Source organism: Amborella trichopoda, chromosome 7 (genome assembly GCF_054954075.1).
Source record: "Amborella trichopoda isolate Santa Cruz 75 chromosome 7, AtrichopodaSantaCruz75HAP2 v2.0, whole genome shotgun sequence".
Classification (NCBI taxonomy): Eukaryota; Viridiplantae; Streptophyta; class Magnoliopsida; order Amborellales; family Amborellaceae; genus Amborella; species Amborella trichopoda.
The window spans coordinates 25,509,814-25,533,646 of NC_142342.1; the positions used below are offsets into that span (position 1 = coordinate 25,509,814).

The 23,833-nt window shown below is 36.9% G+C and overlaps 1 protein-coding gene across 7 annotated transcripts; it reads left to right on the forward strand.

Annotated features, from left to right (window-relative positions):
- The first annotated feature begins 1,499 nt into the window (after positions 1-1,499).
- VPS37-1 (Modifier of rudimentary (Mod(r)) protein) lies at positions 1,500-21,711 on the forward strand. Of its 7 annotated transcripts, none has more exons than XR_016059941.1 (9): positions 1,500-1,832; positions 6,297-6,494; positions 10,333-10,420; positions 11,888-11,927; positions 12,013-12,059; positions 12,157-12,277; positions 14,877-15,053; positions 19,173-19,252; positions 21,448-21,711. XR_016059941.1 is itself a non-coding variant. In XM_088872832.1 (9 exons), the coding sequence occupies exons 2-8, from the start codon at positions 1,819-1,821 to the stop codon at positions 15,035-15,037; spliced, it is 669 nt and encodes a 222-aa protein (XP_088728958.1). In that variant the 5' UTR covers positions 1,500-1,615; positions 1,713-1,818; the 3' UTR covers positions 15,038-15,053; positions 19,173-19,534. The 7 variants fall into 7 exon arrangements, 6 of the variants coding, with proteins under 6 accessions (XP_088728958.1, XP_088728954.1, XP_088728956.1 ...); XM_088872832.1 differs by lacking the exon at positions 21,448-21,711 and having other exon boundaries at positions 1,500-1,615; positions 1,713-1,832; positions 19,173-19,534; XM_088872828.1 differs by lacking the exon at positions 19,173-19,252.
- The last annotated feature ends 2,122 nt before the right edge of the window (positions 21,712-23,833 follow it).

The window sequence follows — 23,833 nt, forward strand, 5'->3', positions numbered from 1 at the left end:
ACCATAAGCCATTTGTGATACCGACCACTATGCAATGGGATGCCCATTGGTGGTTGGTACAGTCGTGTTGTGACATACTATGATACTGCTATACTGTGATTTATGACGATACTGACCACTACGCAATGGGACACCTATTGGTAGTTGGTACTATCATACTAAGAAACATTGTGATATTATTATACCGTGACACTAACTACTACGTAATGGAGTACTCATTGCCAGTTGGATACTATTATGTCGACAACTGTTGAATATATCTCAACCTCAATGATAGGATTGAGGTCGGGAGATAAAACTGAGTAATAGGGTGGGTCACTGCCCCCAAATGTTATGGGCACTATGCATTGGGTCACCCAATGGTAGTGTAACGCCCTCTCACCAGAAAGGCTTAAGGAGAGGGTGGTATCTTGAAAGGCCACCGCCTATCGAAAAGCCCAAAGAGTGCTGGGGACGTGTGTGTGTGTGAGGATAGTATGAAGTGGGTAACCCACTTGTCATTGTCCTCCCTCCTAAATGAGGGTAGAGGTTCCAAGCTACAGGATTGGCTTAACCAGAGCGATGGAACTTTTACTTCAGGAGTAGGCTTCTCTAGCTCTATTATGTGAATTGTAAACTGTCGGCCCTACTGTTTTGATAAAGATAAAATGGCTTATGACTTATGCATTGCATGTTCCTGATAATTGAATTATATTTACTCTTATGCTGTTAAAGTACCAAAGGGCATGAATAGTGAAAATTCTATTTATACATGTGTAAATGGTGTAGATCTACTTACTGGGTTGTTAGCTCATTCCCTTCATTTCCATCCTTGTAGAGTGATAATTCTGACCCTCTAGGGGAGAGGGCAGTTGATCGGTGCATTGGGGTGAAGAAAGTTTGGAGTTGGTGAAGAGATTTGGGAAATTTCCTTTAGTAGGTGTTGGTGGAGGTGCCACTTAGCTGTTGGTTGATGTTTATCTTGTATTTTGTGGGCCATTAGTGCCTTGAACTATTTGTAAAGAAATTTTAGAGAATGATTGTATATGGGAATGACTTTGTAGTTTGGTTACATCTCTGTTATTGATGAAATGATTTTATTTTCTTTCGTGATTTGCTCTTGTTACCACCTTTTATAAGCGTTGAGCCACTCTCACCTGAGTGACGTTTTCCACCTCACGTCGCGGTCCCGCACGCTGTTGCCCTCCATCTTATACAACGAGGGGTCAGGGGGCGGGGTCATGGTAGAAGTCTTATTCCAATCAATTTTAATTAACCAAAGGCTAAAACCTCTTTGGCCCTGTTAGGATTGGGCGAGGCTTGGACTAGTCCTGTAAGGACTAGGGCTAGCTTGTTCAAGTGCTGCCCATCGCCACACGTTTTCCCCCAGGGAAAAAATGCGCATTATGTTCCCTCGGGGACACGCTACATGCGCTTAGTCAAAACAATGGCCTTAACTTGCCTCGCTACGCGTGAGAGAAAGCGTGTGAAAATGATGACTGATAGGTATATCTTCGAATGAAAGGGATCGATGAATATTAAAGCAAAGCGGGATCGTTATTTACGACGCGAAAGGAAACCTTACGACGACATTCATAACGCGAGTTTTTGAAATAGCGAGGAGGGTTCTTGTCTTGTGCGTTGATTTATCTGTTTTTTCGAAATAAAAATAAAAGCTTTGCTGTGATTTGTGGATTTGAGTATTGGCCCTTTGCTGTGGTTTGTGGATTTAGGTATTGGCCCTTTGCTGTGGTTTGTGGATTTAGGTATTGGCCCTCCTCTTTGGCTATCTGATTTGGTGGTATTTGGATTTGAAGCGTTCTGCCTGATCCGTTAGCAATGTTCAAATTCTGGTACGCTTGTGACCTTTTCTTTCTCTTCATTCCTCATAAGAGAAATTGTGGTTTGTTTTATCAGGTGGATCTGCGCATGCTATCTACTTTTTCTTCCAACTTTGGTTCTATTTCCTGAGAAGTGGGATTAATTGTGGTTTTGGTCTTGTGTTTATTTGTACATTAGGACCTAATTGAGTGGGTCTATTCTGATTTCACTGTTACTGATTGTTTTTGGGTCTGTCAAATGTAAATGAGATTTAGGTACCTTGTTATTTTCTCAGGTTTTATGGTTTTCCTTGTTTGTTCAATGAATATTTCGACCATTCTGTGTTATATGGGATTAAGTCCATGTCCATAAAGGGTTTTTTTTAGTTATTATATAGGGGGATCATGGATTCATCATCTGTATTCTTTTTCTGATTAGTCTTATAGCTTATATGTAACTCTAAGAATTACATAGTTCTTGCTCATCTCTTATTTTTAGTATTTTTTGTTAGTCATAGATGTAACACAAATTTTTGTATTCTCTTTTTTTGACAGACAAATTTCTCTAGTTTTAGATTACTGAATATGTTTTCTGTTGAATGAATTCCTCCCTTGTTTGATTTATAATATCTACAGTAGGTTGGACCTTCTTTTCATATAATAATTTTTATTTCAACCATTAAAGTTTTGTCTTCACAGATTGATGAGAAGCAGAACACAAAATTGTTCAACAATTATTTCATCTCCTTGTTTTTTTTTGTGTCAGTGATGAGTAAGGGGTTATTATATGATTGTCAACTATTAATTGCTAGATATTGAGTTGACGCTTTAGTAGATTAGGCTTGTTACTTGATAATTAGCAAGGTATACTTAACAATGGTTGTCTGACAAATCATCGATGTTAGAACTCACTATGTTATTTTTTATTATTCATTATTTATAACTGCTCTGTAACATATACTACACTAGGCATTATTAGAAGTCGAAGTTTTTGTGAATGTATGTCAGTGTTTCAAAAAGCGCTAGGTGACGCCTAAGCGGCCGGGGGTCCAGGCCGCCCAGCACCTAGGCAGGCGCCCAGGCAAGCACCTAGAACTTGGGCAGCCAATAGATTTATAAAACATCCAAAATTAAATGTAATACTAATGAGTGATGTTTAGATCAATTTCTCATAACTTTGAGAAACCCTTCAATTCTATAGAAATCACCAAAAACTAGTGTTTGAAGGTTTTTCTCTCTCTCTAAAATAGGCTCTAATGGGTTTTAGGTTTCAAATGAACCTAAATCCTACAATTTTTCCCTTTAGTATTAAAACAATGACCAAATATACTCTCCATGAGTGGGCCTTGGGCGGGCCTGCCCAGGGATATCTGCCTATCCTGCCTATTTTGGCCTCCTAGGCCTAAGCGATGCACCCATGTCTTCTAGGCTGCCTAGGCTGCTGCCCAGGCGCTGGGTAGTCCGCTTTTTAAATCACTGATGTATGTACTTTATGAAGGTGGCATATGATACAGGTTAATGAGTATGAAAGGACTCTTATATTATACTAAAAATCTTGTATCCCTCTTTTCTCAACAGGGAGAAAATGTCCGGCCAACTAAGTTATATTAGGGAGATGAAATAATGAGAGTGGGAAAGAAGACTAGGAAATGCAAATTAGGAATTATGGGTGTCATTCCTTCAAGATCTAGTGCAATGATCAACATGGCAAGTCTAAATAACTATCTAATGTATTGTTTACGAAATTTGGGGATGTATTGGGTAGCGAGCTAGTGCATAATATTCTTTTTTTTTGTTTTTTCTTTAAGTTTCTTTTTGGACCTAAATCATGGGATTGGAATGGATGGAATATTTGGTTTTTGTGGTATTGATGACATTATTGCTCAAGTCCTCTATTACTTCTTTCGTAATTCTCCAAAGATGCTACCACAGCTTTCATATCTTAGGACTTGGTGTGGGAAATCTGGAATTTTTCATGGTGTAATTTTGAAAAGTCTTACTTCATGTGACAAAAGTAAAAGAGTTTACTCTTATGTGGATCTGAAATTTGTGTTATGTCATGATTAAGTGGAGTTTGGGAGCTTTGGTGGATGTCTTGGTTTCTTCTTCTTTCTTATTTATCAACAATATGGGCCTTGAAAACTCTTTCATTTTCCTAGTTGCCTTCGATACTGGACCAGTCTTTGCCTTTCCTATTTGCTTTAATGATCAAATATTTAAGCACGCTTTTGGGTGGTTGGCAAGTTCGGTTTTATTGAAGGTTTTCCTCTGTGTAACACTAATTGACGAACATGTTAAGTTAAAATTTGTGGGGTACAGTACACTTTGTAGGTGATACGTTAGTCGCTTGTGATATGTTTTTTGGATGCTGTGGCCTTAAGGTTCATTTAAGGCACTTTTTGGGAGGTGTTGGAACTAAATATGACAAAAATGATGGGCCTTAGAGTGGTCACTGGTGTTGTAGATCATATGGCTAGAGAATAAGTAGGGCTGTTTTTTATCTTTGGGTGCTCGTAGAGAATAGTTGTGGGAGCATCTTTGGAGAAGGCCAAGGAGAGGTTGGGGTCAAAGAAAAAAATACTTTATTTTATGTCGAAATATTACTCTGATATCTCTTTAGCCCTCCTCCACTCCTTGCTGCAGCTTTGTGAAATGGAAAAGAGTTGAGCATATTTCTCTTGGAGTGGCGGTCCTTAAATAGGAAGAATCCATTTTATGAAACTGAATCTGGTGTATGGACTAAATTTAGGTGCATAAGGTGTTTCCATTTGTAATAAAGTAGCTTTATTTGCTACCTGGATGATTATCGTACCTTTTTATCAAGGATGATTGTGGTATCTAACTATAAAAGAATGAGGCATTGAATTGAATGCAATCTTTTGGAAGTTTGTAAGCATGGGCCACAAGGTCATTGATGACAGGATGAGTACTAGAAGCTTTTGGAAGTTTGTAAGCATGTGAGGGCAGTGGATTTGGTCCTTTACAGAGGAGTTCAATTGAGGTTTATGCTTGCAAATAATGTGAAGATTTGCTAAATCAGGATGGGTGAATGCTGAAGGAACTCAGTTTCAGCAGAATGATTTCTTCTGAAAGCAAATGTGTTTAGAAATTAAGGTCATGAAGCTGATTTCCTATAGTGACTTCTTGAGAAGGGACCTTGACGTAGAGAGGGAGGAATTCTTGGCTGTTTGATTTGATGGTTTTTACTTAAGGAAAGCATAGGATTGTGTTGATCTGAGTCCCCAATGACCTCAGGCTTACTCTTATGACATCTTTGTATGAGGTCTTGTAGAGTAATATAATGAAATTTCTGCTAGCCAGATTTTTTTGAGTTTATGAGGATGGGATTTTGGATGGTCATTAATCTGAAACATCAGGATTCAGGAATGGCATTCGGTTGAAATCCTTCTGTGCTAGCAGGAAGCTGCACCTAGTGCATCATATCTTGCTGCTCTATAGCTATTATTCGAAGATCTGAGTATGCTTAAAATCTTTTAAGTTCCATAGGTCATTTTAATTTGGAAGGCTTTTTCTGGATGCCACTTCAATATGCGTCCTTGGCATTACTTTTAGGTGATAGATTGGATGGGTTTAGTTGGCATCTCTGGATGCCACATTTTAACCCCCCTTTAGGTGTGAACACACACCCAAAGTGCTGCCGTTTTGTGAGTTAAAAAAATTTAGAGATACCTGTTTTAACCCCATATGCAAGAGTGGCACCTTTCATGAAATTCGCTGTAACAAATCTGTGTGAACATGGGCATGAGCTTTGATGCATGGATACTCTAAAGGGGGTGTAATGTCTGTGTCGGGCCTTACACTAATGTATGCCAAATCACAACTTTTTAATGTTTTAGCCATGTCCACAACTGTGTCCATGCATCATAGGGCATGAAGGTCTACCTTCTCCTGTAAAGCCTTATAACCGTTTAAAAGTGTTATCTTAAAATGGTTCAAGCATACTGGTAGAAAGCTTGTAATGTTCTAATGTGGAATAATGGGAAGTCAGCTGAACGTCTCAGAGAAAGGAGATCCATGCATGATCTGTCCTTGTGCATATGAAACACATGAAATCCATACACTCAGACAACCATTGCGTGCGCATGCAAAAATGTGGATACAAATATGTGCCTTCAAACATGTATCTATCCATCTGCATGTCTATAAATGACTTATCAATACTTCTGGTTGTCTGTTTATCTATTTATTAGTCTGTACTGCTAGCTGGTCCTCCATCTTGCACTTGCTCACACATGCATGATCTGTCTATCTAGGTATATGTGTGCATATTAATAAGTCCATTATTGTGTGCTTATATAATGTTTTTACGCTCATGTTTTACTGGTTAGTCATATAAATCTACATGTATAGATGTAAATTCTGCTGCATATTGACATTTCAAGAAGCTGGCCATTTTTGTAATTACAGAAATCTAAGTTGTATTTTATCTATTTATCTATTTATTACTTTAAAATGCTAAACGCTTGCACTATGTAGGGGAGCACAAGAACAACCCCAAACAGCGATTCCCACACAACCATGGCTTTCGTCATCAAGCTCATCACCGAATTCTTCCCGTCCCTCCACGCCGAATAGTTCAATGTCTGCTGCTTTGGACCGCCCACAGTCTCCATCATGTGGGCCACTGTCTCCAACTGAGGCTGCAGGCATTATTGTTCTTTTAAAGGACAAAAGGTACTTTTATCTTGTGCAACTGGCTGTTGAGGCTTCATCCTGCCTGTTACTTAGTGCTTAAATTGACTTTGAAACCTTTTAGGAAGAGCATGTTGTCCTATCACTGGATTACTGACGGTCAATGGTTTTGCTCCTGCTGTTGTTCATTTGGTTTGTTGTGACAAAGGGAGACATTAACCATGTGCTGCACACACATTACGAGGCTTTGTACTTTTGATCCAGCTTTTGCTAGGAAAATTTAGTAATAACCATGGATTGTTGTGTTCTGCTTTGTTCTGCTTTAAGATGAAGTACATAGGTGGTTGATGTATGTCTTGATGCTGTGGATTCTTGTTATTGATCATTCTAAGCGACTTGATTATCGCTGGTATTAACTTGCTTTGGGATGTTTCTTTCCTAAATGAGGTAGTTCAATATCGGCTATTTATTTTCTCTTGGTGGTTCTATATGTCATTCCTGCTTATGTTTATTGGTATGGAAATGGTTATTTTCATTTAGAATTCCAGTACCCATCATACAAACTTGAAAAATCAAGATTTTATGCAGTTGACAGTAATATGGCTAAACGTTTTACATCATTTTACCTTAAAACAATATGCATGGTGCATCCAATATGACTCCACATTATGTAGAGGATGTCATATTTTATTTCTTAGTGAATTTATAATTCTCTGTTTTGATGCTTCTAGTATGTGGCGAAATATGTATAAGGAACATTTTAAAGTATTAACTGGTTTAGAATGATACTTTAAAACTAATGGGCTCAACTTCAGTACAATTAGGATGGTTTATCAATTTACTTCTTCGACTTATTATGATAAATATGGTCAACTTTAAGCAGATTTCTTGGACTTATTATGATAAATATGGTCAACTTTACCCTAAAAAGAATCACCTGATACAAATACTTTTACGAATTATGTTCATTCACCTGGATTCTCATCCAAAGGAGGCAAATATTTTTATTTGGACATTGATAACAATACTTGTACTTTTTTATTGGAACATAAATGGGAATTTATACTTATATGATTGATGTGAAACAAGAATTGAGACTGGAGGTTGCATGCCTACACACACACACACATACATTGTGGGAGGCTAATTTAATGAGTCATGTATATTATTCAACATGAGAAAGTTAATACAGCTCTTAAGAAACACATTCCCTGCATTCTTGGGAACTCTTTCCCCTCATATTGTTAAGGGCCCTCTCTCTCCTTTGGTGGGCTCCATAATTGGACCTACAAAATGCATTTCCTTCAATTATTTTGTAAAGCTTCTCTCTCTCTCTCTCTCTCTCTCTCTCTTTAATACATAATATATGCACATATGTATCAGTGCTCCCATGGCAACCTCCAACTGGGGAGCCCTGGTCATGATCTCACTTCCCCTCCCAAGGAATGTGCACATGTATGCATGCCATTGGCTATGCCTAGCATAATGGGTTTACCCTGATGTCCCTCTTCACAGGTTTCCGTCCTCTATGCTTTGTAGCTCCAAATAAATGATAAGTATGATGTTCTCTTTGGCATCATGGGTGAATGGCTGTGTGGGGAGTCTTGTGTTTTGCAGAGTGTTGGCAATTATTTATGAGTGTAAATTTAAACTACATGACTTTTAACTGTTACATGTTTGATTGTTGAGAGTTATTCTTCTTCTTCTTCTTTTCTTTTTGTTTTTGGACTATCCATTCCATCAACAAAGTTACAGAGGTTATACAAGAGAGAAACTAAACAAGTATTACAAAGAAGTAACAACCAAATAGGGGCAAAGAAGCACCCTGTTTAGCCAACTGATCTGCGCTAGAGTTTCTGTCCCTGTAGCAATACTGGAAGATAATAGGTTGTCCTCGAATAAGATCAAAGACCTGGTCGAACAAAGAGGCCAATCTTCAGGGGATATGTCTTTCCTTCCTCGCCCAGTGGATAACATTGCTGGAATCTCCCTCCACCATAAGGTTGAGGAAGTAAGGGCATGAGGGTATGAGGCCTTGAAGAAGAGCTCTAGATTCAACTTCGTTCGCAGTGGAAGGCGGGAGGGGACCCGAGAAAGAGAGAATAAGTTTTCTTTCATAATCCGAGAGTGTACTACCCATTCCAGCAATCCCCGGATTTCCTAAGGAGCTGCCTTCAAAATTGAGCTTGAATCTGCCAAGTGGTGGTGGCTTCCACACAGATAATCTGGACAAGGTGTGTTTTTGCATCCTAAGACATGCATCAGTCTTCAAAAATTAGGTCTATGAGGCGAATACCTGCAAAAACTTTGGTGGAAGAGGTCCATTCAGATTCTTAAAAATTGTTGGGTTGTTATCTCATGAATTATAGTTAGAGGAACTAATAATTGTAACATCCCAATGCGACATGCTTAATTTATTTGGAAACCATGATCTCCTTGGTCCACCTTTGTAGGTTGCCTAATCCTTAGCAGTTGTGTCATGAGGAGCAAACCAAGTATATAAAAATATTAGCTATGTAGGAATGGAGACAAGTGCAATCTTTTCTTTCTAAAAAAAAAAACGAGAAAAGATATAAAAATAGCCAAAAATAAAGAAACAACGTATAAAATTAAAGATTCAAAACCAAATATTTGATTTCATCTAATGGGAGGTATAAATCAGTGCAAAATTAAAAATTTTAACTAAAAGAACACGTTTGAAAGAAAATGGTGGGAGAAAGGTGGAGAAAAAAAAATCCATCTTAGAGAATTGTCGGTTATGATTCAAAAGAATTTGTTACGTCTTTCATAGATCAATGTGATAGGAACATTTTGGGACAAGTTTGAATGTGGAAGATTTTCGTTTTTGGGTTCAAAAACTCCCGAAACTTGGAAGGATTTCATTTGGTCAAATGAGTGGAAGGTTTTCTCGATGCTACAGGTGGCTTTGACCAAGGCATGTGATAGATCACAACGTATGTTATGAATAGGAGGTTTGGTCCTCTTTTTGGTTTTTTATCTCATGCAGCTGGTTCTCTGACTCGCTGATCTAAGTAAAGAATTGTAGCTTTTCTTGAAGAAATAGTGGTTTTTGGTATGGTAGTTTTGTTATTCTTAATCATTGTCAATGTTGTTGTCGTTATCGTTGTCGTTCGAGTGCATGATTTCCTTTGAAATCTTCAACTACATCAAATACATTTGAAGGCCAGAATGTCCTTTAGCTATTATATGAATGTATATATTATCATTCTGTGATCTATTGTGAAGTTTTAACAGGTTAGTTAGGCTGAATGGAATTTTTTATTAAGTGGTTTTCATTTAAAAAAATGTAAACAGTAGCTTATGATTTGTTCACATTAATTGTTTTTGTGATTATTTTACTTTTGTATTTGAATTTTCCCTTACACACTTATCTTTACCTTTTAGGATTTTCTTCATCTCAGATATCTAGTTATCATTGGATTACAAATCCAACTTTAGGGATATTGCCCTATTGTTTGGCATTCTCTTACCTGCATACTTTAAATCAATTAAGGCTGGAAGATGTACCTGATAGCTTAAAGGTACTAATTGGAACAGCAAAATAACTGGTAGCGTGATGTTAAGCGTATAGCTGTGATTTTGTATTTTTGTAGATGTCTTACTTCAAAATATTAGTTGCTTCGATTTGGTTTAGCCTTGATGAACTGAACTTCATGTAATTTGATTGTCAAGACAATGGTTCACTTAAGTAATTCCTTTTTGTGGAGTATTAATTAACTATTCATTCTTATAAGGCAATTCCTTGTATTGATCAAATTGATAGATGTGATGACCGTATATGGCCTTACTTTAGATTAAGCTTTTGTAGAAGATTATTATATTCATTGTATCGTGCTTATTTTCTCTAATTAATATGTAGTGTTGATGAACTTCGCAAGCTTCTTACAGACAAAGAGGCTTACAACAACTTTCTCTATTCTATAGAGCAAGTCCGAACACAAAATGCTGTAAGTTTTCTGAGCTCATATTTTCTTGCTCACAGGTGATGGTGATTCTTATTGTTCCATTTTTTGCTGTCTTGCTTATAAGAATTGACCTATTACCTTACTAGTGTTTTAGTCCCAGCTATTTGAAGGTTTTTGACATTGATCAGAAAGGTTCTTTACCTCCTTCTTGTGCTTTGTATTTTGTTATATACTGTCCCAAGACATGCCTTTTAGTAGAGTTGGTGAGTGGCTTAAGTTTATCACTTCACCTAAAGCCAAGCTCAGCATCTATTTTTTTATGTGTATGTGTCATGTGGAGGGTCGAAGCAATGCCCTTACTGTGGTGCTCTTACTGTTTGTGCTGTAATAGTCTTTGTTTCTTTACAGTGTTGTTTTGCCATAACTGAAAATCTATGGTTCAGAACATAGAGTACATTGGAGTTTTACTGGTCCAGAAGGAAACAATATCTATCCAAGGGTTGATTTTCTCTTCAGAAAGTCGGTGGTTGTGACTTGACCCTAGGAATCTGTTAGAATGTTAGTCTAATTATGGATGATGTGGCTCCAAGTTGAGTTTCATGACAAAGTAGAGTTTTGTGTCCAGTGGTTTTGGAGAATCCGTTGGCTTGGTGTGGCTGCTTTGGTTATGTGTGCCTATAGTGAAGCCAATGCAATATTAGATGAGTTTCAGGAAAAATTTGGAGTTCTTTGAGCAGGAAATTATTGCTTCATCTCCACATTATGTTAGAAAATCTAGTTTTGGCATCATTTGAATTTAAGATCGCGGGCTAGAAGGAAAGGTGCAGTTGTTATGGGCAATCTTTGAGTATTTGAAACTTTCAATTTGTGTTGATATTTTTGGCTGTGTAGCAAATCCATGGCCCCTTATACAGAAAAGGTTATTGCGGGATTCTCACTCCACTTACTGCTGGTTTTTTACCTGTACCTGATATTCCTACCTTTATCACTGGTTCTGTTTTCAGAAGGCTGCTGCTCTCTATTGTCCACTCACTATTTTTCTATTGTCTTCTCCTTATCTAGGTTGTGCATCGCATGGTATTGCCCCATAGTTGCCCAGTAAAATTTTCTCAATTGGATCACTTTTCTCTTGGTTTTAGATTTCATCCTACCTGTTTTCTTATTTGAATTGCTGGGCAACGAGACCTTGATGCCCCATTTTTGTAATTCGTCCAAATATGTGGCAACTGAGATAAATTTGATGTCTGATGCTTGCCCCATTTGAAACTCAAGTTTCATAGACTAGGTAAGTCGTCCTTGGCACTCATCATTTTGAATATCAATTACATCTGTTCTGAAAAGTATGTTTTTATCTGCATATTATTTACTTTTTTAGTTTACATTCCACAGGCTTATAGATCTTGATATTCAGTTATCTGAGTTCATATTATGGCATCAATAAAGGGGTTACTCGTCCTGTACAGCTTCTTATAATGCATGTGATAACACGGATGCTTATTTGGTGTTCAGGTCCGCGATGAGCTCTGGAAGGCAACATTTCAGCTGGCAAGTAAGCATTTATACGCTAGCTTTCGTCTCCTTTTCTCCCTTTCAATTAGTGAGAAACTGAGCCCTTCTTTGTGTTTTGGGAATAGGGGAGAACCTGGATAAGGAACCACAAATACTGGAGCTCAAGAATCAGGTCAGTAGTTATACATCTTAAAATGCTCCTAGTTCTTATTATCTTGCATACAAGCTTTAACATGGTTGCCCCTATTTCTCAATTGGTTTATTGACAGTGCCAAGTCATTAGGAGCACAGAACTTGCAGATGCCCAGCAAAAGCTTTGTGTTCTCGAGAAGCAAAAGGAAGAAATTTTGCGCTTATATGCTCCTTCAACGCTACTCCGGAGGATGCAAGGCACTTCTCTCTCTTTCTCTCTCTCTCTCTCTATATATATATATATTCTCTCTCTCTCTCTCTATATATATATCTATATATATTCTCTCTCTCTATATATATATATATATATATTCTCTCTCTCTCTCTATATATATATATATATATATATATATATAGAAAAAGTCTTCCCAACGTCTATAGGCAAAAATGAACAGTGATTTTGCCTACCCTCATCACCGTTCAAAGTTCATCGTACGGTCACGATTGTCCGGTAGTGCTTCATTTTTCATTTTTTTTCTACAAATCAGAATGATTTGAAATTTGGATTGTGTGTACATCTTAGTAAGGTGCACCTAATAAAAATATAAAAAAACTAATTCGTAAAAAAAAAATTCATCAAAATACCCCCGAAACCTTTTGAGGGTATTCTGGTTCATTTTTTCATGTAAAATATTTTTTTGATATTTTTTGTAGATTCATCTATTTTTTATGAACACTCGTTTTATATTTCAGGTCATTTCGATGTATAGAAAAACAATTAAAAATAAAACATTACAAGACAATCGTGACCGTGAGATGACTTTGGACGGTGATGAGGGTAGGCAAAATCACTGTTCATTTTCACCTATAGACGTTTTGTAGTATCTTCTATATATATATATATATATATATATACATACACACTTAAATAAGCTAAATGCGCCAACGGCCTAGATTGAATTTGGGCTTATCTGACAATCACGGATGTTCGGTAGTGTTTGAATTTTAATTGTCTTTCCACAAATCCAAATCACTTAAAATTTTAGGCGTGTGTTCATCAAAAATAGGTGAATATTCAAAAAATATTAAAAAATATTTTACATGAAAAAAATGGACAAAAATACCCCTTTAAAGTTTTGGGGGTATTTTGGTCAATTATTTTTTTACGGATAATTTTTTTATATTGTTATTAGGTGTGCCTTGATGAGAAGAACATACACCTAAAATTTCAAGTGATTTGGATTTATAGAAAAAATTTAAAATTCAAACACTTCTGGACATCTGTAATAATCATATCGGTTGAGATTTAATCTGAGCCGTTGGCGCATTTAGCTTATCTAAGCTAGGCTGCACATTTTAGCTTTTTCCATATATATATATATATATATATATATATATATATATATATATATATATATATATATATAGAAGATTGTAGGGTGAGCCTACTAGTTCACGGGAAAAAATGAGCCCAACGGCTCAGATTGAATCTGGGCCGATCTGACAATCATGGATGTTAGGTAGTGTTTGAATTTTAATTTTTTTTTTATAAATCCAAATCATTTGAAATTTGGAGCAGGCATACATCAAAAATAGGTGAATTTTCGAAAAATACCAAAAAAATATTTTACATGAAATAAATTGACCAAAGTTTCGGGGGTATTTTGATTAAAAAAATTCGCGAATTATTTTTTTTATATTTTTATTAGGTGCGGCTTGATGAGAAGAACACATGCTTAAAATTTCGAGTGATTTGGACTTGTAGAAAAAAAATTGAAATTCAAACACTATCAAACATCCGTGTTCGTTAGATTAGTTCAGATTCAATTTGGGCTGTTGGGTTTATACTATTTCATGAGCAAGTGGGCTCACCCAAGCTTTTTTATATATCTATATATGGGCAAGGTTTGTATAAGGTTGATGCCTAAGTTTTAGACATTCATGGTAAGGCGGACCTCTAAATGATGCTGAAAGTTGCTGTTTCAGTGCCAGAAATACTTGTGATGGTCTGAAAAAAAAATTTCATCTATAATTATGAAAATTAAAGTTTAAAAAATAGTGTAAATCTAGTAGGTCGAGATGATCAATTAGAGGGTTTTTTGGTGATAGAACGACCTTTTCCGATGAGTTTTTGAGGTGGTCATATGGTATAAGATTGACATCTTATACACACCTTTTCCATTATATATGTATGGCATGGGAAAACATGGCACACACCCATGAGCTAATTTGCATATCATTAGCTCACAGTCCAAAGCCTCCTGAAAAAACAAAATATCTAGGGGGGTTTGTTTGACCGGAATTTTATAGACCAATATTTATCCTAGCGAGCAAGCTCATGAAAAATTCCAGAATGTAAAACCTTAAATGGAGTGAAATCAGGTCATCTGCTTCAGGAAAGAAAAAGTAGTATTGATTGAGGCAATAAGGGGATTCATTTGGCCCCCAATTTTGTAGATGTCCGTATCACTGTTAGATGTATACTTTCTCCATCGGGTCAAAGACGAACAGGAGGATTTTATTTTATTTTTTTAATTTTACTTTGAAATTTTGGCATGTGCTTTACCATCACCACATCAGTGAAAAAACCTAAAAAGGAAGATGGATTTTCAGTTCCTTGATACGTCAACGTTTCACCATCCAAAAATTGGATGGCTTCTTATTAATCTTCGGATATTATTATTTTTAGGCATCTACTGATTTTTTTTTTCTCTTTGGACATGGTAACTAAGTGAAGAAGGTTACATCCTTCAATTTTTTTTATAGAAACTCCTAGATAGGGTTTTGCTAAGAGAAAATCTTTTGACACAATGTTTTGTATTGTTTATAAGTTTGAGTGGTGTTGCTTGACATACAGATGCCATGAATGCTGCGGACGAGGAATGTGAGAGGCTGCACGGGCAGCTTCTTGAGAGGGAGATAGAGTTGGGTGCCTTCCTTCCAAAGTACAAGAAACTCCGCACTGTTTATCACAGGCGCTCTCTCTTGCATCTTGCAGCCAAGGCATCTTATGGATGACAAGTTATTTTTGCAGGTTCACAATATTTCATTTGTTGATTACCTCTGAAATTAGTTTCTTGTATAGAAAATATAACCAATTGTATCATCCACATTTTCCATTGTTACATGTGATCGTATATTATCTTCTTTCTATAACTGTCAAATGTTAGACATGTAAATGCATGACAATCCCAGCCCTCTTCTCTAGAGAATAATGAGCAAACTATTTTGTGCTTCATTATTCATTCCTTCAATTTGAGCCCTTAATATCACAACTACTCTCTCTCTCTCTCTCTCTCTCTCTCACTCTCTGTGTCTGTTCCTCGCATGTTTCAAGCTTGTAGCTGTAGACTGTGGAGGAGCAATTTGAGTTTAACTTCATATTAATTAAGGAAAATATGGGTGAGGGACTGTTGGTAAGGAAAATATGGGTAAGGAATTGATGGTTTTCGAGGCTTTCAAGAATTATTTCCTTCAGTCTATGGATACTGGTATTTCATTATTGCCAACTTTGGGAAAGGCTTCTCTTATGGAGGGACATTAGTTTGAGTAGAGAGAATAAGAGGGAAGGTGAACACTCATTTTGGACAGATTTTGGTCACTTAAATATATATACTCGCAATGTAATGTGCATTGCTTTCAAGCACGTGATATATTTTAGGTAAAAGTAATGGGGACAGTATACTGTGAGACGGTTTATCTTTGTTACAAGGAGGTCACAAGTGGTATTAGCCATTATATGTCAAATTAGGTGGCTTGGTGGTGTATACTACAAACGTGAGATTTTTTTTTTTTACTTTGAATTTTGTTAATGATACATTCACAACTATCTAATTAGAATCTAATAGATAAAAGTGATTGTGATTTTTTTGTATTAAAAGTAAATAGTCTATTTGTATATTTCTTCAAATAATATATTGTTAAAAATTATTTTTGAAAAAAGATTTATAGCTCTATTTTTTGTTTAAATATTAATGGTTTCTCGAAAGTGTGATTAGATTGAGAAACACTTTTAAATTAAATGTTTATATAGGGTTGAGGTCTTAAACAATCAAATTAAGGTGCACCTAAAAAATTCACTTGAAGAGGTTGTATTGAAGTCAAAAACCCTTGAAGATGATCATCTTGATACAGTCGACTTTGTTTGGCTAGTCCCTCTTTTGTTTTTTTGCATTGTATACATGTGGCTTTTGGGTTCCTTAACCCATTCATCCGGATCGGGGATTTTCTCATCCTCGCATTCGCGAGTTCCTCTCGAGAACAAGCTCCTCCAGTTTTGTTCCCGACTTTCTTTCTGAGCAAGGACCCAGTGTCTAGCTTTCAGTTCTTAACTTGGATAGGTGTGAGGAGGGACTTAAAGGTCCCTGAATCCCGATCACTGAACTCTTAGCTTTGGTGGCACCTCCACCAAAGCACTCGGTATCGGTAGCAAGTCTGTTACCGCTCACCACTCATGGCTACTCTCTTTCTTAAAGTGTTCTCTTCCTCTCTCTCCCAAATGGACTAGGGGCTCACAAAATAAGACAAGACACGAATCAACTAGTCTCGATGCTTCCCAACTTTTGGGATATTGGAGCGCTTCCAAAAAAGGTGCCTTTCGGAGTGATTTTCTGAACTTTTTTACAAATGAGCTAATCTTGTTTATATAGAAGATTCACCAAATAGGGGTGAACGTTTAAAAGCTAAAAGCCAAGCTTAATTACATATAAAGAAATTGAAAACAAATCCAAAATTAGGCGCAAATAACCAAAATGTTCCAGCGATCTTTTGCCCAAATGATGAGACCGTCCTTGCATGCAGGCTGCTCCGCCATGGGAAGACCTTGGAAGCTGGTCCTGTAACTTGGGACAACTGTTCGACTTTTTCAGCAAATCGTGAAAAACAATGAATTTCAAGTTTGGAAAATGGTGCATCTGTTAATGTATTATCTGGGCCATAATTTTCAACATTTTTGGGTGTTTATGAATAGATCTCCACCGTTTTTAAAGCTTTAAATTTTATAAGTAAAGAAAATAAATTTTCAGGCCATCACAATGATTTTTGTTATAAAAATCATCTTTCGACGCTATTTAGAGGTATGTATTATTTTGATTGTTAATAGCCTCAACCTTATAATAATGTGCGTATAATTAATAAAATATAATTTTATGTATGTATTTCATTTGTCTTTTATTGTCATTGTGTTTTTGTGTAGGTATAGTTTTGTCTAATCTAAATATGTATTATATATAAATCTTTTTAGAGTTGATGCAAATTGGCCATAGATTCTATTCCTCTCTTTTTCTCTCTACCATTTATACTTCTTCAAAATCTATCATGGTATTAGAGTCATTGTTCGTGCAACTTACTCATTTCTTCGTCAATTGCTGCAGATCATCATATTCTTTGTGAATCAGTTAATGGATCGACTTTCTTTGCTTTATCTTTTATCAATATTTACAATATGAAGAGAGATCCATTTGTTTCTGCGCTAGAGAGAGCTCATCGTTGTGGGTTCTCCTTGTACTAGTAGAGTATTCTTTTCAACCAGTTTTGCTTCCGTTCTTTTGCTGAAGTACAAAGAGAGAGAAACCAGTAACTGTGGCCACCTTTGAATCTTTGATTTGAGTCTTTCTTTGCACCCTTTCTCACATCTCAATCCCCGTCCTTTGCACTCTTTCCCTCACGTCTCATTCATAATAAAGACTTTGCATGTTGAATGTTGTTTTTTTTTTTTCCAAGTCCACTTCTCTCCAAAATATTTGTCCATTCTCAATCCTCTCTCTTATGTCCTAGTCATTGTTATTTTTTCTTTTCATTTCTCTTGATTCGAGCATCATTGGAAATTGAGTGGTCGAATATTACTAGTGCTTCTCTCATCCTACTTAATTGTTTGCTTCTCTCTCACTCTCTCTCTCCTGTCATAGAATCCAAGAACAATACAGAAGGTGTTACTATTTTGTGCATCTTGATGGGAAGAACTATGGCTTGTGGCCTTTCCAGATGCGACGTTTTCTTATAGGAAGAAAGTTATGTGGTTATATTGATGACTCTATATCACAACCTACTGATGAGAATGAGCGCAATGATTGGTTTGCGATTGATAATTGCATTGTTATATGGATCATGAATTCAGTTGAGCACACAATTGGGTGCAACCTCACATAATAACTTAAAGATTTGCTCTCAAACAAACATAACTCGTCTCTATGCACTTGAAAAAGAAAACATGAAACACAAGGCGATTCATCTGTCCAAGACTATTTCAATTCCCTCTCAAGCATATGAAATGAGATGGACTCAATAGAGACAAAGTCACCTAACAAGGTAGTTACTAAAGCAAAAAATCAGACTTGTTCATTCCATTTTCTATTGAGGCGGTGATTAGAGTTTGAATATATGAGATCATCCATTCTTCACTGCACTCTCGCTTCATCACTAGATGCTACCCTCTCAAATCTCCTTGCCGAGGAGACTCATTTAGGCTCTCTTGGGATTTACAAATCCAATTTACCAGACATCATTGATGTAGCTTTAGCTATACCCAATGGCTCTAATAAGGGTTTCAATTATGGCCAAATATAAAGCAATATATGTAGACAAAAAGGACACAAGTTGCTCATTGTAAGAAGGAACGTTTTTACAATTATTGCAAAATTTTTGGCCATGTGATTGCTAATTGTCAAAAAATGCCTCAGGCTCATGGAAATGCTTTTATAAGTGGTTCTACTTAATTAGCTACATTGACATCTATTCCTAGTTCAATCACTATGGAGGATGTTTCTGTTGACTCCCACTTTTCATCTACACCTACATCATTTATAGTTCCTCCACCCATTCCAGGTTTTTCCTTTATTGACTTAAATACACTTTAGCAACTTGCTCATGTCTTAGCTGTCTTGGGCTTTCAGGTAATTCAAATGCTCTTTTAAATACTTAGATCATAGACTCAGGAGCATCTAACCATTTGACAAGACAAATTTCGCACTTATCCTCTATGACACTTCATTTTGGTAAAATTATTTATTTTACTGCTAATGGATCTCCTCTTTATGTTACCCGCTCTAGTAATACCACTTTCCCTGGTCCATCTGGTATGTTCCCAACCTTCCTCTTAATTTGATATCTGTTGGGCAATTAGTTGACAACAAGTGTGTCTCATTTTCTAATAAAGGTTACGTGGTGTACGATCAAGCTACTGGGAAGGTGATTGGGAGAGACACTAAGAAGGGTCGGCTCTTCAAGTTAACTTCAGTGAGGCTCCTTCTCACCTTTCACATGCCCTACCTGTTTGTCATATTTCCCATGCTTCTTATGAAATAAGCAATCAATATCTCTCTACTATGCCTAGCACTATAGGTTAGCTCATCTACACTCTAAAAAAATGTTATGCCTTTTAAATTCTAGACTTTTACCTGTTGTCTTTTCCAACGAAAACTTGATAAAGATATTTTTTGTGAGAGTTACAAGTTGGCAAAACACTTGGCTCTATCTTTCCCTCATAGTAATAATAGAAGTACCAGCCCTTTTTCTTTAGTAGTTTTTCCTATTATGTAATATTTATTGATGACTTTTCTAAGTACACATAGGTTTATTATATGATACACAAGTTATGTATGTTTAGTGTCTTTAAGACCCTCATACCCCTTAACAAAATGGAGTCACCGAAAGAAAATATCGGCATATCCTTGAACCTGCTCGCTCTCTTCTTATAAGTTGTCATTCTCCAAAGAATATGTGGCCTGAAGCAATCTCCACTATTGTGTATGTTGTTAATCTTCTTCATACTCATGTTCTGCACAATGTTTCACCTTTTCATAATGTCACGATCCCGCCTCTACCGGCCACGCACCGTGCGCATAGGGCGTGGGATCGAACACGAAGGTCGAATCAAAGCCGGTATCAAACATGCACTCAACAACTCAAAAAGACTTCTAATAACCACTCATCCAAAAGATTTGAGCATTCATCAGGAACTAAGATAAACATAAGTATTCCCATAAGCAAGAACATTTACAAAAGACATCGTACATTCTATACACAGAAACAAAAATAATTACAACCCAGATCATAACATAATCTAAAAGGGCCTACCTAAGGCCCAAAGCTAAACTATCATAAAAAAAAATATAAACAAGTCTAAAGTCTCAAAAGGGTCGGCATCTACCATGATGGTCTCCTAGCGCAGGCTCTCCATCTGTGCTAATTACTTATTTATATGGTGAAGGATGAGCTTTATAGCCCAGTAAGAAGAAATTTGACGTATTGATTTCATGCATTCTAATACATGCTATTAGACATATTTATTTCTAATACAAGTTTATTAGTTTAAAACATTATTGCAATTAAGTATCATATATGATTAAACAAGCATTCACAACAACAGAAGTCATGCAGTAGTAGCACTAACTTCGGGTCCAAAGTTAGAACTTCTACCATCCCACAAGAGAAGCACCACCAACGGGTAAATATGTTGCGTAGTACCTGACACATGCACACAACCCTAGTGAGCTTTGAGGCTTTTGATACACTATGGCCTTACAAGACACTATTCCCTACGCCCACTTGGTTAGGAGTTTGCACCGTCTGGGTGCTAATTACTATCAATGGGAAAGCGACCACCCAAACATCTCTTGCCCCTACTCCCGTCCTATCATGGGGAGTCGGGGAGGTCACAAATCAGGCCATGCAATATACTCAAAGCATGCCAAGAAATCACATTTCACTTCATGCGCACCTCACTGATGCCATCATGGCTATGTAATACGCTCAAAGCATGTCACGAAATCACATATCACATCATACGCATCTCATTGGTGCCAATCATGGCCATGCAATAAGCTCAAAGCATGCCAAGAAATCACATATCACATCATGCACACCTCATTGGTGTCAATCATGGCCATGCAATATGCCCAAAGCATACCAAGAAATCACATATCACTTTATGCACACCTCACTAGTGTCAATCATGGCCTTGTAATACGCCCAAAGCATGTCAAGAAATCACATATCATCACAAGAGACATCACTATGTCAATAGCATATAATCACATATTATCATGCTTATCAAATCACATATAATCACATGAGACATCATGTCAATTGCATATAATCACATATTATTATTTTATGTTATTGTTTTAGTTAGTTTAGTTGTAATGAGGTCCCCTACCCATGTTAGGAATGGAAGTAAGGATGTCATGTTCTACTGATCAACCACCCTAACCACCTAGCTTTGAGCCATTTCCTGGTTAATTTATTTTTTTAGTGTAGTTTGATGCAATTCCAACATTTTGTTTACATCGTAATGTGAAGAATTTTGACGGATGCTACTTTTGTTATGGAGCTACTAATTGATTTTTTTTGTGGAGACAACTTTAGTGTATGAACTTGTTTTTCTCAATGATATCGTTATGACTTAGTCTTATTGTTTGATCAAATATAAGGAGGCGAGTACAGGAAGCTAATATGGTGCCATGGGATTATGGGATGATTGGAGAACACCTGAAGGCTTCATTTCATAGAGGTCAATGTTAGAAAAGGCGTGCTTCCAACTATTCCTGGAAAATGAGATAGAGGAGGCGGCATTGTGGTCTCAAATCCTTGTGAAGCATTTGTTTTAGTAAAACTTACTGTAAAAAGTATAATTGTATATAGGGCACTCATACCCACCTTTCTTTTTCTTACTAAAAGAATGGTCATTTATTTCACTACATCTCTACAACTAGGGCTGGGAATATACCCAGTCTGGATTGAAAATCCAAAATTCAGATCCTATCTAGATCCAGATATGGATCCAAGCTTTGGTTATAAAATTCACATTTGGATCCAAATTTTAGATTCTAATAGAAATTCAGATCGAATCTGCATGTAGGCGGATCGAATTCGGTTTTTAAAACTATATATTTTTTTAAGAAAATTCTATAAATTTTATTCAATTATTAAAGTAATATAACAGATTAGGAAAGGAGAACATTAGAAACCACCAAATTAGCAAGAGAAGAAACCTGTTTAGTAAGGGAATCCGCTATGCCATTTACCACCCCAAAGACATGAAAAAAGGAAAAGGATAAAAGCCCATAGAGATCCAACGTTTTCAACAAGAAAAATCTGAGTTCCCATAGAACTTTCTTCTCCTTTTTGCACCAGCTGCTAACGTTCAAAGAATCCCCTTCTACAATACACCTTGTCCCAAAATTCTTATCCCTGAAGAGATGAAGACCTTGAACAACAGTATAAACTTCAGCAAAGTTCGATGTCTTTACCCCTAACGGCCATGTACAAGAAAACAAGATCTAACCCTCCCAATCCCTAACAACACCTCCATAACCCGCAACCCCTGAATTTCCATATGAACTCCCACCAAAATTCAATTTAAACACCCCTCTGACTGGAGGAGACCATCTTCCAATGGGTCTCACCTTGCAGCATCCTAACTGGAAAAGAGCAGATAATTTGAACCTCAACAATCTCTTTCCCCACCTTATGAACCGATAAGTACATACAGACAGAATGGAGGATCTTCTCCAACATGCTATTCCAAGGCAATGAGCCCCCCTCAAATACTCTTCGGTTTCGTTCTTTCCAAATTTCCAAAAGAATCACCCCTCGACCTATTTGCCAAATAATAGCGCACCAATTTGAGGTCAAGAAGGGACCGAAAGAGCATGCAAGACTCCCATAACATCTGCAGGTAAGACAAAGGGGAACCTAACTGTCAAAAAAACCAGCACCAAATATCATAAGAGTAAGGGCAATGCAGAAAAAGATGGGGGCCAGTTTCCACATCACTCTTATAAAGAAGACATATATTAGGCAAGATCTTACCTCTTTTGATAAGATTGTCAGTAGTAAGGACCTTATCTTTTATAACCAGCCAAAGGAAAGCATGCACCTTCAGAGGAACTGACCACTCCCAAATGCGGGCTAACTCCGGCATTGTCCAACGCCACCTAGCATGAAAGAGGAGATCATACATTAATTTAACTGAAAACTGGTCATCTTTAGCAAGATCCCAAATCACCTCATCCTCTGCATCATCATCATAAGGGATATATACCTCTCTTAACAACAACAGTAACTCAGAAAATTGGGATAGTGTAGCTTCTGAAACCCTATTGTATATGAAGTTAATCTCCCAATCCTTTTTTCCCCCTTTCCAATCAATAAATCATGTATAAAGGCATTTTTATTCTCCATACGGTGGAAAACTAATGAGAACATTAATTTCAATGGAGCACCACCAAGCCACTTATGGTTCCATAAAGAAATGTTCCGGCCATTACCAAGACTCCACCGGATATCCCTATGAATCAAAGCTTTACAATAGGTGATGGCATTCTCACAGGGAGAAAAGCAACTATTATTACTTCGCTTTCCAACCCACATTTGGAATCTGTCTACCCCATATTTTGCCCCAATCACCTAATACCAAAGTTGATATTTAAATCTTAGACGCCTCCACCACCACTTGTATAACAGCACCTAATTGACTAGTTTAATCTTTCTTAGACCCAGGCCGCCTTCTTTTTTAGGCGTACATACCTTATCCCACCGCAACAGGTGGAATTTTTTGAGTCACCCATAGAAAGTTACGCATAAGCCTCTCTATGTCAATTATAACATGATAGATATGCGATGTTAGGGTGTATGGCAATTTTGGACAGTCTATACCACAAGTAAAAAATCCCATGTCTTGTTGATTTGGGGAACCTGTCTGGAGTTTATAATTGGAACTTTTTTTTATAGATTTACCTTTATCTCCCTTCTCCCATTAAACCTTGTTTTCCTCTCTCTCTCATCGACACAAGTTTGCACTCACTCCCTTCGGCC